This window comes from Leptonotus elevatus, chromosome 20, assembly GCF_054856555.1.
Source record: "Leptonotus elevatus isolate MCC_2025b chromosome 20, RoL_Lele_1.0, whole genome shotgun sequence".
Lineage (NCBI taxonomy): Eukaryota > Metazoa > Chordata > Actinopteri > Syngnathiformes > Syngnathidae > Leptonotus > Leptonotus elevatus.
The window spans coordinates 1335967-1350416 of NC_141258.1; the positions used below are offsets into that span (position 1 = coordinate 1335967).

The 14450-nt window shown below is 43.4% G+C and overlaps 1 protein-coding gene across 2 annotated transcripts in view; it reads right to left on the reverse strand.

The window, feature by feature from the left end:
• Positions 1-14391, reverse strand: part of LOC147156305 (adenosine kinase-like) — an 87234-nt gene extending 72843 nt beyond the window's left edge. Inside the window, exons 1-4 of one of the 2 annotated variants that reach the window (XM_086065283.1) lie at positions 14180-14391; positions 12147-12221; positions 12005-12058; positions 464-542 (exon numbers count right to left, since the gene is read on the reverse strand). In XM_086065283.1, coding sequence (XP_085921409.1) covers positions 464-542; positions 12005-12058; positions 12147-12221; positions 14180-14229 — 258 coding nt within the window. In that variant the 5' untranslated portion in view covers positions 14230-14391. Of the gene's footprint in view, positions 1-463; positions 543-12004; positions 12059-12146; positions 12222-13224; positions 13311-14179 lie in introns of those variants that run through there. The other variant, XM_086065284.1, reaches the window with a different exon arrangement.
• Positions 14392-14450: the final 59 nt, after the last annotated feature.

The following is a 14450-nucleotide window of genomic DNA, read 5'->3' on the forward strand; positions in this document are numbered from 1 at the left end:
CCATTTCTGTCACTTCTCGACATACTTAAATTTGATTAATCAATTGAAAAATTTTGAACAATACACCGGAACACAGGTAACCAATGTATGAACATCAAGAACATTAAAAAAAATAAAAAACACACAAAAAGACTCTCCACTAGCAGCTGCCCTCATTTGACCTCATTTTCATCAAAATGCCTCTGCTTTTGTTTACTACAAGCAGAGCAGCGACCGATCAACAGCGCACGCCATCAGGAGATTCCATGAATAATCTTCTCCAAACTCACACAAGCCAGTCAAGGTTTGGACAAGCAACAATTTATTTTACGTAGCGAGCCTTCTCAGAGTCCATTTGTTTGATGAAATGTATTGTGACACGCCAATTGGGAAATTGGGCCAATGAGATAACAGCGCAAATATTATGAAAGGTTTTTTCTTTCACTATTCGACGCCTCTGATACATGACAGACAAAAGACGAACCTGGGCGATTTTCACGGAGTTCTGTGTGGAGCCGCCGGCGTGATATTCAACTTCTCTCCTCTGGACAATTTCTTCAAACCTTAAAAGAAAGCACAATTTGAAAAGGAGGTTATTTTTAATGTTAAAGGATGACCACACAATCACTCGTACAGACAAAAAGAGACTGTGGGCAGAGAGGGGGGGGGGGGGATGAAACTACTTCTCCTGTTCACCATGTTGCAAAAAAACAAGCTGCTAATGCTATTTAGCGTTGTTGTCCCACACCGAAGAGAAAATGACGTGCGAGGGAATGTCGCTTTGTTGAGGAAAATAAACACAAAAAGCAAATTCATATTCGGCCTCAATTGACAACAAGGAACGCAACGCACAGACTGGCTCGCCTGAGCTAACAACCGCCAACTACGTTCTCATTCGCCGACACCCACATCACTCACGAGGCCTGCCCACACCTTTTCAAAGTATAATGTGAAGATGAAAATCCCAATTGAACAAAAAAATATATCTGCAGATTCTCTACATTTTATTCCAATTCCTAAAATAGTTGATGGTATAACCAGTAGAATAATCAATTCTAAAAATTATTCATATTCTTGTGTCAAGCCCTCGAGCACAAACGAGTCGAACATAAATGAACGTTGTCGCAATCCACACAAGGTTGCCTTTAAGTCGTACAGTATTCAGCGCCAACTCCTTCCTCAAATTAAACACAAACATTTTGCATCTATCGTTGCTTTCAGAGCAGTTTGCCAAACGTGTTCAACAATTTACTCGTGTCGCGTGCTGGGGAAAAACGCCGGCAGATCTCACAGTGAGAAAAACTTTGTGCGAGTAAACAAACGTTCAGCGCAACACTTGAATCAATCCTGTTTCTTTCCAAAGCCGTTTCGAATGAATCGCGCCGATGGGACGCCCGCGAGGTACTCGTGTTATCTGGGGAACTGCCAACGTGAATGATGCGCATTCTTCACACGCGCCACCCTCCCGCGCGTAAAAAAACGTGTCCGCCCCGCTGAGGAAATTGACCGGCGAGATGATACGCCGCATTCTCAAATGGGATGCCGCCGCATTCTGTAGACGTATATTTGCAATCCGCCGACAAACAGGCCAAGTTGGCGTGAAATTCCACCTTAAATGAAGCGAGCGCGGAGGAGAACGTAAATCACAAGCGTCGCCGCTTGGATAAACAAACGCTTACACGGTGTCAAGCGGCATTCCCTTTTTAGGATCTTTTTTTACACGGGAGGTTAAACGTACTCCGAGGGAGCGGGGCTTGGAATTCCACCGCCAGGACAAATAAACATCGGCTTGAAACGGCCGTACACGCGCTGCACCCGTTTCACTTTCAATCGCTTTCTTGAGAAAACGGTAACAAAATAAACAAATAAAGCACATACATAAAAGCAAGCTGCTATGGACGTAAGCGGCAGCCGAGACTGAACTTCACAAGTCTTGAGAGGATTTGGAAAATACCCTGTTGGTCATGGCAAGACTAGTGCTAGACCGATATGTTTTTTTTCAAGGCAGATACGATTATTAGTAGTCAACGAGACCGATTACCAATATTTCAAGCCGATATTCATTTGCAGTAAGAGAAAATATTAGCGTAAATTTTTTTTTTTTTTGGCATGACAAAACTAGTGATAGACCGATATGTTTTTTTCAAGGCCAATACGGTACAATTATTAGGAATCAAGGAGACCAATAACCGATATTTCAAGCCGATATTCATTTGAGTGAGAGAAAATATTAGCATCAAAACAAAATTTACAAAATGTCTTCTTTTAATTTTAAACATATAAAAAATTGACAGCTTTGTTTAAAAAAAATATAACAAAAATCAGCGTGTGTTAAGTTAAATTAAAAACTAAGCAAGTAAATAGTTCCCTAAAGTTTGCTACTGTAAATAATGTTTTACAAAATAAAAAAAAAATAAAAATCCCAATTTTTTAAAATGAAAAGTGCAGGGAAATTTCTATAAATCCATAAATGAAAAGTTCTCTGCATCTCAATGAGCGACAAATGCATGCGAATGGAGCTAATTTGGGGTTTTCGTCAGGGTTCGTAAATTGTTTCAAAAGATCTTCGCAGACAATGAAAAATTGCCAATATTTATCCAAATGGCAAATATTGGCACCAAAAATTGGCCCGGGCCGATAATCGGTCTATCACTAGACAAGACGCGCAGAAATCAGCAAAGAGCCGATGCTGTGAAATTCAATTTTGATTTGAAAGTAACATTTTTGCTGCTTTTGCCATTTCCAGAGGTGGCAACCTTTACTGAACTACTTTTCGGGGACTTCAGCCAAATCGAACCAACCAATAGAAAACACGATTGTGTCTTGAGTTACATTACAGCTCGCGATGCAGCTGCTTTTTTTTCTCCATTTTTTCCGCAATTGACGAGCAAATAATCCGCCATGGTTCGCTTGGCAAAACGTCATCCGTTGGGCGCTCCAAACTCCGGCCATGTTTTTAATGCAGCGTGGCCAGAGTTTTGAGCCGGTGTGAAAGTAACCTTTACGGCTTCAAAGAAATTCTTCATATCGTGTCTCCGGGCGCTCGAAAGAGACCGGGGATATGTTTCCAAAAACTTTCCATGCAAATGGAAAAATAAGCTGACCAGGTGGGGAGGTGGGAAGAGGGGAGGGGGGGGGGGGTAGGAGGGGTTGTAATCCACCCCGAGACACCTGTTATGACTCCTTGACAAAAGGAGGAATTAAAAAGCACTGTGGGTGTTTCCAACATGAAGGCAGCCAAAGGACTCCAGAAGTCATTTCAAATAAGCTTCTGACGACCCCCCCCCCCCCCCCCCCCCATCTTCCCTCTCCTTCCTGGAAGTATTTGCTCCACCTTTCAGTGCCGACAGCACCGGGGGGGGTTTGAAGGGGTGGGCGGGGCCTCGAAAATCCCATCCGAAAAGGGAGCAGCTGCCTGGAGACCTTTCCACCCGCAAACAACATGTCGCGGCGCCGTAAACGGCCTCCCTCCCCTTTGGCCATTTAGGGAGAGAAAATCCCTTCCCGATCCGCTGAGCCGGTGACGGGAGGGAGCGAGCGAGCGAGGGGGGTGGGCTGAGAAGAAAAAAAAAAAAAAGAAGAAGAAGGGATTGTTTTGGACAAAATGTCCTCAGCTAACTAAACGGCGCTTACACAAGCCCGGCCGGCTCCAGCGACACATTCGTAACGTTGCCCTTCATAAAAGACGTTTACTCGCGTTTTATTCAGACGAAAGTTAGCTGAACTCTTGTGATTTCTACTTAGCCCTCCCGTGAACCGGTCATATCTGTGGCCTAGCACTTCAAATCGTGAGGTGGGGGGGGGGGGGGGGGGCTGAGAACACAAGTCTGAAATACTGGCTTGTTTACATTCCCATCAATGCCCCCCCCCCCCCCACCCGTCATCGCTTCCCATCAAAGGGAAATACAAGAGCATCCAAAAGGGCTTCAAGTGCCTTAAAGTGACTCACGACTTCCTCTTGGGTCTCATCCTCGCCACCCCCCAAAAATAAGACACGTCGATTTATTTACACGAGGCAATAATTCAAGACTTGCTCCTCTTAAGATCTTCCACGAAGGGGCAAGGCAGCCCCCACCCCCCACCCCCCCCCTAGCCCATTCCTCTTCACGGGCCTCTTTTGATGTTAGCCCATCTCGATAAGACCGGATGAGTGGCCGGCAATCCGCGCCAAGTGAGAACAAGTCTCCGTTAATCAACGGCGAGACTGGAGGGGGGGGGCAAAAAAAGCCTGCAAGAGTCCCAGAGCGGGCGAGCGCGCGTCGGGGGTCATTTATCTCTAATGATCACCGCGGCGCTCCCCGTCCTTATTTAATTGCCTCATTCGCGTTCAAGCAGCTAACAAATCACCGGGATGCGGGACCATCAAAACGGCCCGACCCAAATCATCGCTTCCATCGCTGCTCGAGAGAGGCCACGGGGGAGGCGGGGGTTGGTGGGGGGGGGGGGGCAAACTGAAACTCTTGCGCTTGTTTAGTATCACAAACCGTGTCAATTGTTGCCCGCTCGGCACCCGTTGCCGCCCGCCCGGTCATCGCCTGGAAGAGGATTAACAAATCACCGAATGGATTCAACGCTTAACGACGGCATAATGTTTGAGTTTGCTAGCATTTTTGACAAAAACCGTCAGCGACCAGTTTTGTCTTTGAAGAACCCTAAAACCCAAACAGACGGGACAGGCCGCCTTAAATGCCCAATCTGTCTGTTTGACAAAGAAATCCCAAGTTCAAGAAGTCCCATCGCTGATTAGAATTAGAAATGTGCCTATAGCGGACATTCCGTGGCGGTCCGGAGGCCCGATGCGCAGTAATTGTTTCCATAGGTCAGTCTGACTTGAAGGGGGGGGGGGGGGGGCTTGAAAGGTAGATGGAAGAGGGCGAAGCGTATTGTTTGTTTGTTTTTCTTCCTCTCCAATTAAATTGTTTGTCAAAGCCTTGGCGAAGGGGGTTACGCAGTTTATCCGTTTAGAAATCGATACGCGGCGCCTCGGCGCGAACGCCGGCCCCCCGACGCGAGACAGCTCCATTAATTATTCGGCGGCGCTGCACTCTTCAAGGTTGAGCCTTATCTTTTCTTATTCCTGATCAATAATTATCTTCTTGGCCTTTTAGAAATAAATGTGCTTTTTTTTTTTTTTCGTTTTTTCCCATCAAGTATTTCTTAACTGGCAGAGGTGGGGAAGCTACTTATTTTGTTTACATACTTAAGTAGATTTTCCAGCTATCTGTACTCGAGTAATTATATATTCTGGTAAATCTTTACTTTTACTTCATACATTTGGAAACGATATAAGATATACTTTCAACTCCTCGGACAAAATTGACTCATTGCAATTTCCAACTGACATGTACACTAAACCTCACTATTTGGGCAAATAGCAAAACGTTGTGAATAATTGATGCCACGCCCCCTCCCCAAAAAGGTTTATACTGTCCTGAGCAGCTTATGAGTTAATTCATTTGCATTTTTTGTTACTGCGTTTATGTTTTGATAGCATAAAAGCATGTTTAGCTAGCTGTGCCACAATTAGCAAAAATTATGTCATCGATGTCGCCCCTATAAAGTTGCACTGAACTGCAATTGCCTATAAATGCCACAAAACGGCAGCAAAGAATTACGTTTGTCGAAGTAAAGCTCCTCAACTCCCCTCAACCAAAACCTTGTAACAAAAGATGCCACCAGATGGCGCCAAAGCAACATTATCATTGCTTGGGCACATAATGAAGAGATTTTTTTTTTTTACAGAAATGGAGGATAGGTTAAAAAAAAAAATTCACTAATGAAAGCGGGAAACTATTTTGTGCCTAATTGAAGTTTTGTTCTCTGCTTTGACAAATTACAAAAAAAATATTTTTTCTATAAATTTCTATCATTTTCAGATCATTTTAATATATCCCAATATAGCATTTTCCCTTAAAATTGCATGAAATTAGTGGCAATTTTCTGTTCTTCTCATTTCTAATTTCACAAGACGGGAAGGTGTTGAATTAGTGATTCTACTTTCAGAGTATTCCCCCCCCATACTGCTACTTTAGTAAAAAGCTTGACGACATCTGCCACCTGTGAAAATAGAAGCGGCTTTTCTTTTCTTTTCTTTTTTTTTTATTCGAAAGCCGTCGCGGATGTTTCCCCGGTGATGAATATGGCGTTCTTATCAAGAAAAGAGAGGGAGAAAAAAAATCAGTGCGCGCAAATGAGTGATGATCGGAGGCCTCGCCGACACGCTCTAATCGAGAGTGGGACGAGCGCCCGTTCGCCAAAAGCATCATAACGCCGTTCAGGTATGGCTGCCGATTTGGCTAAATCCCCATTGAGACCCGATTACCTCCAGCTTTTGGGTGCACAATTAACGAGTGCGCAATTACGCGGCCGTAACGTAACGGGGGGGGGGGGGGGGAGTAATTGCATTCCGACGTTGGGATAACAAACGTTTTTTTTGTCGCCAACTGCCCTTTCAGTCGGCGTGAGCGGCGAGAACTGCGTGTACTCAATTAGGCCGCGCTCGCACGTATCATTTCCTGTCACGGCTTTCTTTTCTTTTTTTTCCCCCCTCCCTTCCTTCCCTTTGCACTGCAGAGGGTGTCGTTGTTTGTCACAGTGCGACAGTGGCGGAAAAGAGAAGAGGAAGGGAAGGGGCGGGCCAGGAAGGGGCGGGCCAGGAAGGGGCGGGCCAGCGAGGGAGCTTCTGGCGTTTTTTTCTCCCGAGGATTTCAGACTCAAAGCCGAGGAGACGTTTCTCCTTATCTCAGAGGTTGGCCATCCAGAGTGGAGCCCTCCCTGACTGCGGAGACCATATGGCCCGGTGTGAACCCCCCCCCCCCCCCCGTCCCCCCCCCCACCCCCCCCCCCCCCCCCCCATATCAGCCCGGATAGCACACTATAACCAGATTAGCCTCCATGTTTAAAAAGAGAGGCTGCTGCCATCCGTGGATTTTCCTGTGTGGCTGCTGAAGGAGATGTGTGTGGGGAGGGGGGGGGGGGGGGTGAAATCAAAGATGGCTATAAATAGCCCTTAGTGTGCTTGTTTTGTTTTTTTCCTTCCTTTACAGAACACACTGTTATGCAGCGGCTGAGACACCCACATATTAATTATAAAATGCTCTTTAAAAAAGGGAGCATCCAAAGCAACGGATTTGCAAGGAGGGAGGGGGGGGGGGGCAGCCGGCTTGGTGGATCATGTTTGCTGCACCACCTGCTGGCCGCAACAGATGCCGAACAAGAAACCAACCCCCCCCCCCCCCCCCCTCTTGCCATTGCATCAGCCAGAATGAAGTGTTCCTTTGGTTTTGCAAGATAGCTAATTGAGCTGGACGAGAGTTGCGCAACTCGGCATTGCAAAATCATGCAGTTCGCACGCTGACTCCGATCACTCAACTCAACTCGATATAAAAACGACCGCCGCTGTTTTCTTAAGATGGAATCCGGGGGGGAGAGCAGATACAATGAAAACAGTGGAGGCCCCGGAATTGAACCCTGTGGAAAACCATACGTTCCGTTAAGCATGCGAAATCATATTGCACATATCCGTCCGAGCACTTTCTTTTTTTTTTGTTCGACGTGGTTAGTTAGGTTAAAGTTCATTGGAAATTTAAATAAATGCTTCCCTGAAATTAAAATGGTTTTAGCTCGACCTTTTAATCGGCCGTCATAACCTGTAATCGAGAACACAACCTCTTCGAGCATTCCGAAGTGTACGACAGCAACGGCCACTCCAAAAGTCAAGTCAACAAACCTGCTTTTGTTGTCATCGAAATGACAAAAGAAAAAAAAAAAATCCCAAAACGTCTTCACTGTCATGTTAAACATCCCCTCGTTTCCACATTTGTCACCGTTGAGCAGTCGACTCGTGCGGCGGCCATGATGTCATATTAACGCAAAGGAAGCACTTGCGCGCGTATCAATAAAACATCTCGAGCGCCGCGTTGCTGATGTCTCAATTACTGCTCGAGCGCCACCTGTCTCTTCGGCTCGGGGGGGGGGGGGGGGTCGTCGCTGACGGATGCCGGCCCGCGACCTATGCATTTTGCAGAGGGTGGGTTTTGCCGGCTACTCCGAGCATGGCCTCGCTGCTCCCAACGGGGGGGCCGGACGAAGACGACTCGAAGTACTCGAGTAGCGCCGCTCGGAAACAGACGAGGGAGGCGTCGCGTGTCGACGCGCTCGGTGAAGCAATGCGAGCGTCGTGCGAAGTGCGATCACGCACGAAAACGCAGGATCGCGTCGCTGTCGAGGTTGCTTTCGCAGCACTGGCAATTACAATTACCTTTGCTCGGCATATGTCAAAAAAAAAACATGAAAGTAAGATTTGTTTGTATATACTAAAGGGTAGTGATGGCAAAATGAAGCTTCATGAAGCACTTGTAATATTTTTTGACTCCCCTAGATGGTGCTCTTGATTTAAATATAAAGGCTAGTGCAAAGGAAATGGATTACATTTCCACTGCATCTTTCAACCAAGAGTGGCATCTAGAGGAGTCAAAAAATATTACAAGTGCTTCATGAAGCTTCATTTTGCCATCACTACTAAAAAGGGATTGAGCCTTGCCACAAATGGCGGCAAAGCACTTTTTTGCTAGCAGGCGTTGCAGAGCGCCAAAGGGAAAGCCCTCAAAAAGCCCAAAATGGCCACCTTTAAACCAAAATGGCAGACTTCCTGCGTCTTTTTGAGCGTGTCTTCTTGAGACTTTTTTTGTGAGTCTTCTCACGATAGACATGCCGACCAAATGTCATGTTGCCAAGTGAAAGCGTCTTGGCGGGCCAACTTTAGAATTTCCGCCGATATTCGTTTGCGTTTTCATGTATGGGGAAACCCTGGAAACGCTCCAACTCGAGTACGTTGACAGAGCCGAGTACGTCGCACACAGTCAGAATTGTTTCGCATGTCCTCTTTTTGTTGTTTCCGCCTCCTGGTAAGCAGACTGAGTGCGAGCGGCGGGGGTGTGCGTGCGGCGTACACACGCAGCGGGGCGCGCGCACCTCCGCTCATCTCCCGTCTCGTGTGAAGATGATGCCTGTGTTCACCCCCCCCCACCACCCACCCCCCCTCAGGAACACCTCCTCTTCTTCCCTCAGCACGCCCGCTAATGTCGCTTGAATTATTCAAGCGGGTCACACGCACACACGCGATATAACGAGGAGTTTGCAATTGTGACGCGGCTAATCTGCATTTAGCGCCGAGGAAGACTGATGAACTTAATTGCTGTGAGCAAACAACCTCTGCAAAAAAACAGTAAACAATTCATTATCATTGAATGGAGAGGATTTTTAAAAAAAACACACACACACTGCTTGTAAGCATTAGCAGTAATATGTGTGTGTGTGTGTGTGTGCGTGCGTGCGTGCGTGCGTGTGTGTGTGTGTGTGTGTGTGTGTGTGTGTGTGTGTGTGTGTGTGTGTGTGTGTGTGTGTGTGTGTGTGTGTGTGTGTGTGTGTGTGTGCGTGTGTGTGTTGTGGAATGCTCGGCGCCTCCCTGCAATCGAGTGTTTGCCCACATTGTGATCTCCTGCGGAAAGGAGGCGGGCCTTCACCATGATGATGACATGTTATTTCCTGCTGAGACTCCAGGGGGAAGCGGGCGGGAGGCGGAGGAGGAACAGCGGGCGACTGCTGCCCCCTGGCGGTCCGGATATCAAATCGCTCGCTGGCAGCTCTTTTCAAAGCAGAGATGATTTTTAAGAGCATTTTCACTCACACTTTTGAGACCCTCACGATATACTGCAAAATTATCACAATTAGACTTTTTTTCTTTTACCAGAACCACTAAAGTTTATTTTTGGCGTATTTTGTTAATTTTTTTTGTTTTGTTTTGTTTTGTTGTCATTAAGCAGTTGGTTAAGTTAAGTTAGTTTTCACGAGTTTTTAGTAAAAAAGTTTGTTAGTTTTTAGCAGTTTCTATTTTTGGGAAAATACTTTTTACTGTTTTTTATTTTTAGTATATATACATATATATATATGTACTATATGTATGGAGTTGCATTTGGATCAAAAGTTTTGTAACATTTCAAACTGAAAATGCATGTGTTGATCTTGCATTTTGAAAAATAAAACAATGTATTCCAAATGGAAATAAGTGTGTAAAACGTTTTTTTTTTCAGGTTAATTTGAATGTTGATTCAGTTTGGCAATTCTTTTGAATAAATTATTTTTTATTTTTCACTTTGACACTTTTGTCTTATTTTTTTTCAGTTGCAGATTTTATCTTTATCTAATAGAACAAATTTTGCCCCACTTAGGTGGGTGTGACAATTATTGGTACTTTAACTTTTAACTTGACAGTTTCAAAAACAATTCCGCTTTCACACCTTTTATCAGGTTCAAATCTGAATTTTGAGGTTCAGACTTTTGACCCTGACGTGGTGTGGGGGAGTGTTCAGTGTTTAGGGTCCATGTAACAACCGTACCGGCACCGAGTCGATCCCGTTAGTAGACAACCGCACTCAACAATCTCCTGAGGACAAAAACCCGACTGAACTTTATTTATGTATTCACGGCGCACTGCAGGAAGGTCGGACTCAAGTTCAATTGTGGGTTGACACGTCCCACGTCTGTACCAAGATTTCTGAGAACAACCTTTATCTGGTTGAGAGCGGATAAGACGGCAGGAAGTACACGTGACGTCACTCTGAAAACGTCCGCGGTAGACGACTCGGACCCACATATTGGGACGGCATATTGGCGTGGGCTCCCGTCACGCGTGCCGCAGATGGCCGCGCTTTACCACGCGGGCGCCACCTGAACCCAGACAGAATCCCCGAAGCGGCGCCATCTGCACTCTCCTCCCGGGCTCAGACGCCAGCTAGTGACGGAGAATCAGCGCTGGTGTCAAGCGAGCGACACGCGTGTGCGCTTAACTCCACGCGTGTCGTGATGTCACGGGCTGCCTTGTCATGCGTGTTCCATGTTTACGCGTCGAGGAAGGAGGCCATGTACGGTTTACTAAAAACTTACCGGAAGGGGGGGGTTAGGTCACACATATTTTCTTTTTTCGTAAGTTGGAAATTAATTTAACATTAACTTCATTTTAATCCAATAATTGCAATTTCTTCTTCTTTTTAATGTTAAGCAACATTATTCACCGAAGTTGTTCATACATTATATGTGTTAGGTTATAGGCTACAAGTTGTCTATATATTTATTTGATTAAAAACATATGCAATAATAGCAATATTTTATTGTAATAAATGAATTACAATTTAATTTATATTATTCATTTATAGCTGTTTATGTAGCTAAGCATGCATGAATAATATATTTGTTGATAGGATGTTATTTTATTATCCATTCGTCATTTACAGATTATTATGCATAATTGGGTTTTCGTAGATGTGTATACCGTGAATTTAATAAAATAAAATAAAATAAAAATAAAATAATTACTTGATTTCATAATTGGGATATTTTATTTAATAATGTTAAAAATATGTTATTTGTTTACATCTTCATATATATTTGATTTTAGTTTGTCAATTTAAATATGTATTACAATTATTCAATCATAAAATATTTTATTTATCTACTTGTACAAAACTATTTTGTCTAGTCTTTAAGTAAATTATATGCTGTATATATATATATATATAGAATTAACTTATTTTAATATATTTGTAATATTTTCTGTTTAAAAAGTTAATTTAATACATTGTATAATGTATATTTTATAATAATTGCATGTAATAATTTTTCTGAAATTATTTACAAAACTTGATTTTAAAATATGATTACAGCTGCCTTTATTTAAATATATTTATTACAACTGCTCATGTATTTATAAAAATAAATAAATAAAAGATGGCAGATTTAAGGGGAGATGTGGCAGCTTGAGAAAAAAATAAAAAATAAAATTTCTGACTTGGACTTTTAAAGCAACATTTCATTATTGGCTGCGCCCTCATGTTGCCAAATATTGGGCGTGTCACGTTCAGGGTTAATTTACCACGTGGCTATTTTAGGCTTGGGGATGAATGCCCAGCACGAGCCCTTATTTGGCTCCAACACATGCTTTGCAATATTTCTTCTTAATTTTACTCACAAGGCCTTGTGTTTTTCCTCAGCAAGGATCTGGTCATTGGGCTTCAGTCCGTACCTTTTCCAAGACAAATACACACATTTTGTTGTCGTTAGTCGCACATATTTGGAGACATGGCAGGAATTCGACAAGATATCTCACTTACTTATCGAGGAAGTCTTTGTCCACCACTGCAGAAATGTCCAGCAGGGGATTGCCCATCCCGAAAAGTGTGTTTTCGCTGCAAAAAAGAAAAGAGTATTGTATCAACGGCTGCTTTTTTGCTTTGACAGATTCAGAGAGAACGAGAGAACTTTTCCTATTGTATTGTGATTGTTGATGGTCCTTATGCAATTCTTACTATTGTGAACATTTGAACAGTTAAATGCGGTTTGATTTATGGGCAAGAAATGAATAGCCCATCAGATGAAATTATCAAACGTTGAATTTACATTAAAAAAATTGTTTTTTAAACATTTACCCATCCATTCATTATCTGAACCGTATCTAATATCGGGTACTATATATGTACACATATTTTCTAAAACTTTTTTTGTTGTTGTTTATTCACTGAAATTTCCAGATTAGTTTTTCCTTATGTTTCTCTCTCTTTTTTTTTTTTTTTACTTTAACACCTGGCTGTCTGATGAAATACAAACTGATTTTTTAAAATATTATAGATTGTGGCATGTGTGGGTTAAAAGCAAATTTGAAATGCTAATTTCTCTTTTGATTAGAGTTGAAAAATTGCATAGCCAACCAGATGGAACTCTCCCAAATATAATTTCCAGAAGAAATCTTTACAATAAAAAAAAAAAAAACTTGGAATTATTTTGACAGTTTTAAGAGACATTTTGTTTTTATAAAAATCCCTCCAGAAAATACACGGCCACCAGAAGAACTCCCCCCCACCCTGATGGCTTTGCCCACAAGCAAACCGCAGGTTGACCGCCACTGGACTCGCAAGCCATGCAGTCCAGATTGCATCTGGAAAATATGTGGTCAAAGTCTCTTCTATTACATGTTACCCAACTTTCAGCACAAACTGACTGTCTAGTGTAAAAAGTGACAACAACACGTTCGAACCGGATGACAATAACAAGCAAAAATGGACCAGACACAACGTGACATGTTTTTTAATAGGATTCACGCCCAAAAGTGATTTAAATCAGTAAAGTTGCCAGACGGTAACCGTCAAAGTTTCCTTTTGCATCACAGAAAGAGTATGACAAGTGCTGCCTTACCTTGGAACTGGCATAGTTGTACGGAATTTAGAATTTTAAAAAGCGAAAAAAACTTCTTGACGGCAGCCCAGCAACGTGCTTTTAGGAATACAGGAAGTATAGCTATCTGACAGGACACTTGATTGGCTGGCAGAGAAAAAGGCGGGGCTTACGCGTATTCCTGGCAAATGATTGGCTATGAAGTACAGAAAAAATATTTGTTTGTGGCAACTGTGATAATACCAACATCACTATAACAGCACAAAAAAAAGCTGAATAAATGTCAATATTTAACATTCAAGTGCAATAAGGCAGAACAACAAAATAACTTGTAAAACTGGTTACTGTCACACACCTTGTGTGTACAGAGCCAGGACACGTGAACGTCTCATTTATTTAACCCAACCAATTTAATCAAGTTAACCCTTCGTTTGCTGTAAAACATGATTGAGGTGTTTATTAGTAAGAAAACAAATGGAAGGTCTTATCAGGTTACATATGAAATAATATAAAATAGAGTGGGTGGTTTTGTGCATGTTAATATTTTGTCCAGAGTGACGAAAGTGCTGATTTGGGAACAACTAGACAGAAAAAGTGTGTTAAATGACGAAAGTGCAGACTGGGTGTTAATGCTAAAATATTAAACTGATAAATAAATTCCAAATTCAAACATAAGGTCGAATTCGCGGCAGATTAGTATTATTGTTTGTTTGTTTTTCCCCAAAAATGAAAAATCGTAAATAGTCGGTTATGGTCGGTCACGTGACCACCAGCCGCCATCTGCCACCCTCCGGGGCGGCTAGCGGCGATTAGCATCAGTCCTGGCCGCGAAGATGACGCCAAACGCGGCGTGAGACGTGCCTGGGAGGCCGCTTCGCAGCCGGCTCTTCAGCATCGACCGCTGCGCCGCCGACTGTGGTAGCTAGCGGCTAGCTACGCGGGCTAACAGCACAACCGCTTCCATCAAAACACTTACCTCAGCGCTATTCGCCTCCATTTGGACACGTTGGGCTCTTCGTGGAACATGCTTGCTGAATTGAACGTGTTTGTTTAATGTTGCTGTGCAGGTTGAAGATGCTGGAAATGGAATAACTAGTGATGATGAAGACACACGCCGCAGCTTCCTCTTGAAATGATGCAGATGGTGCCAAATATACTCTGGGGGTAGATTCCTGTCGGACTTTCTGTCACAGTTAAACGAAACGTTGCATTTGGTCCTATCAAGAAAGTCGGAAAGGAATAAAATG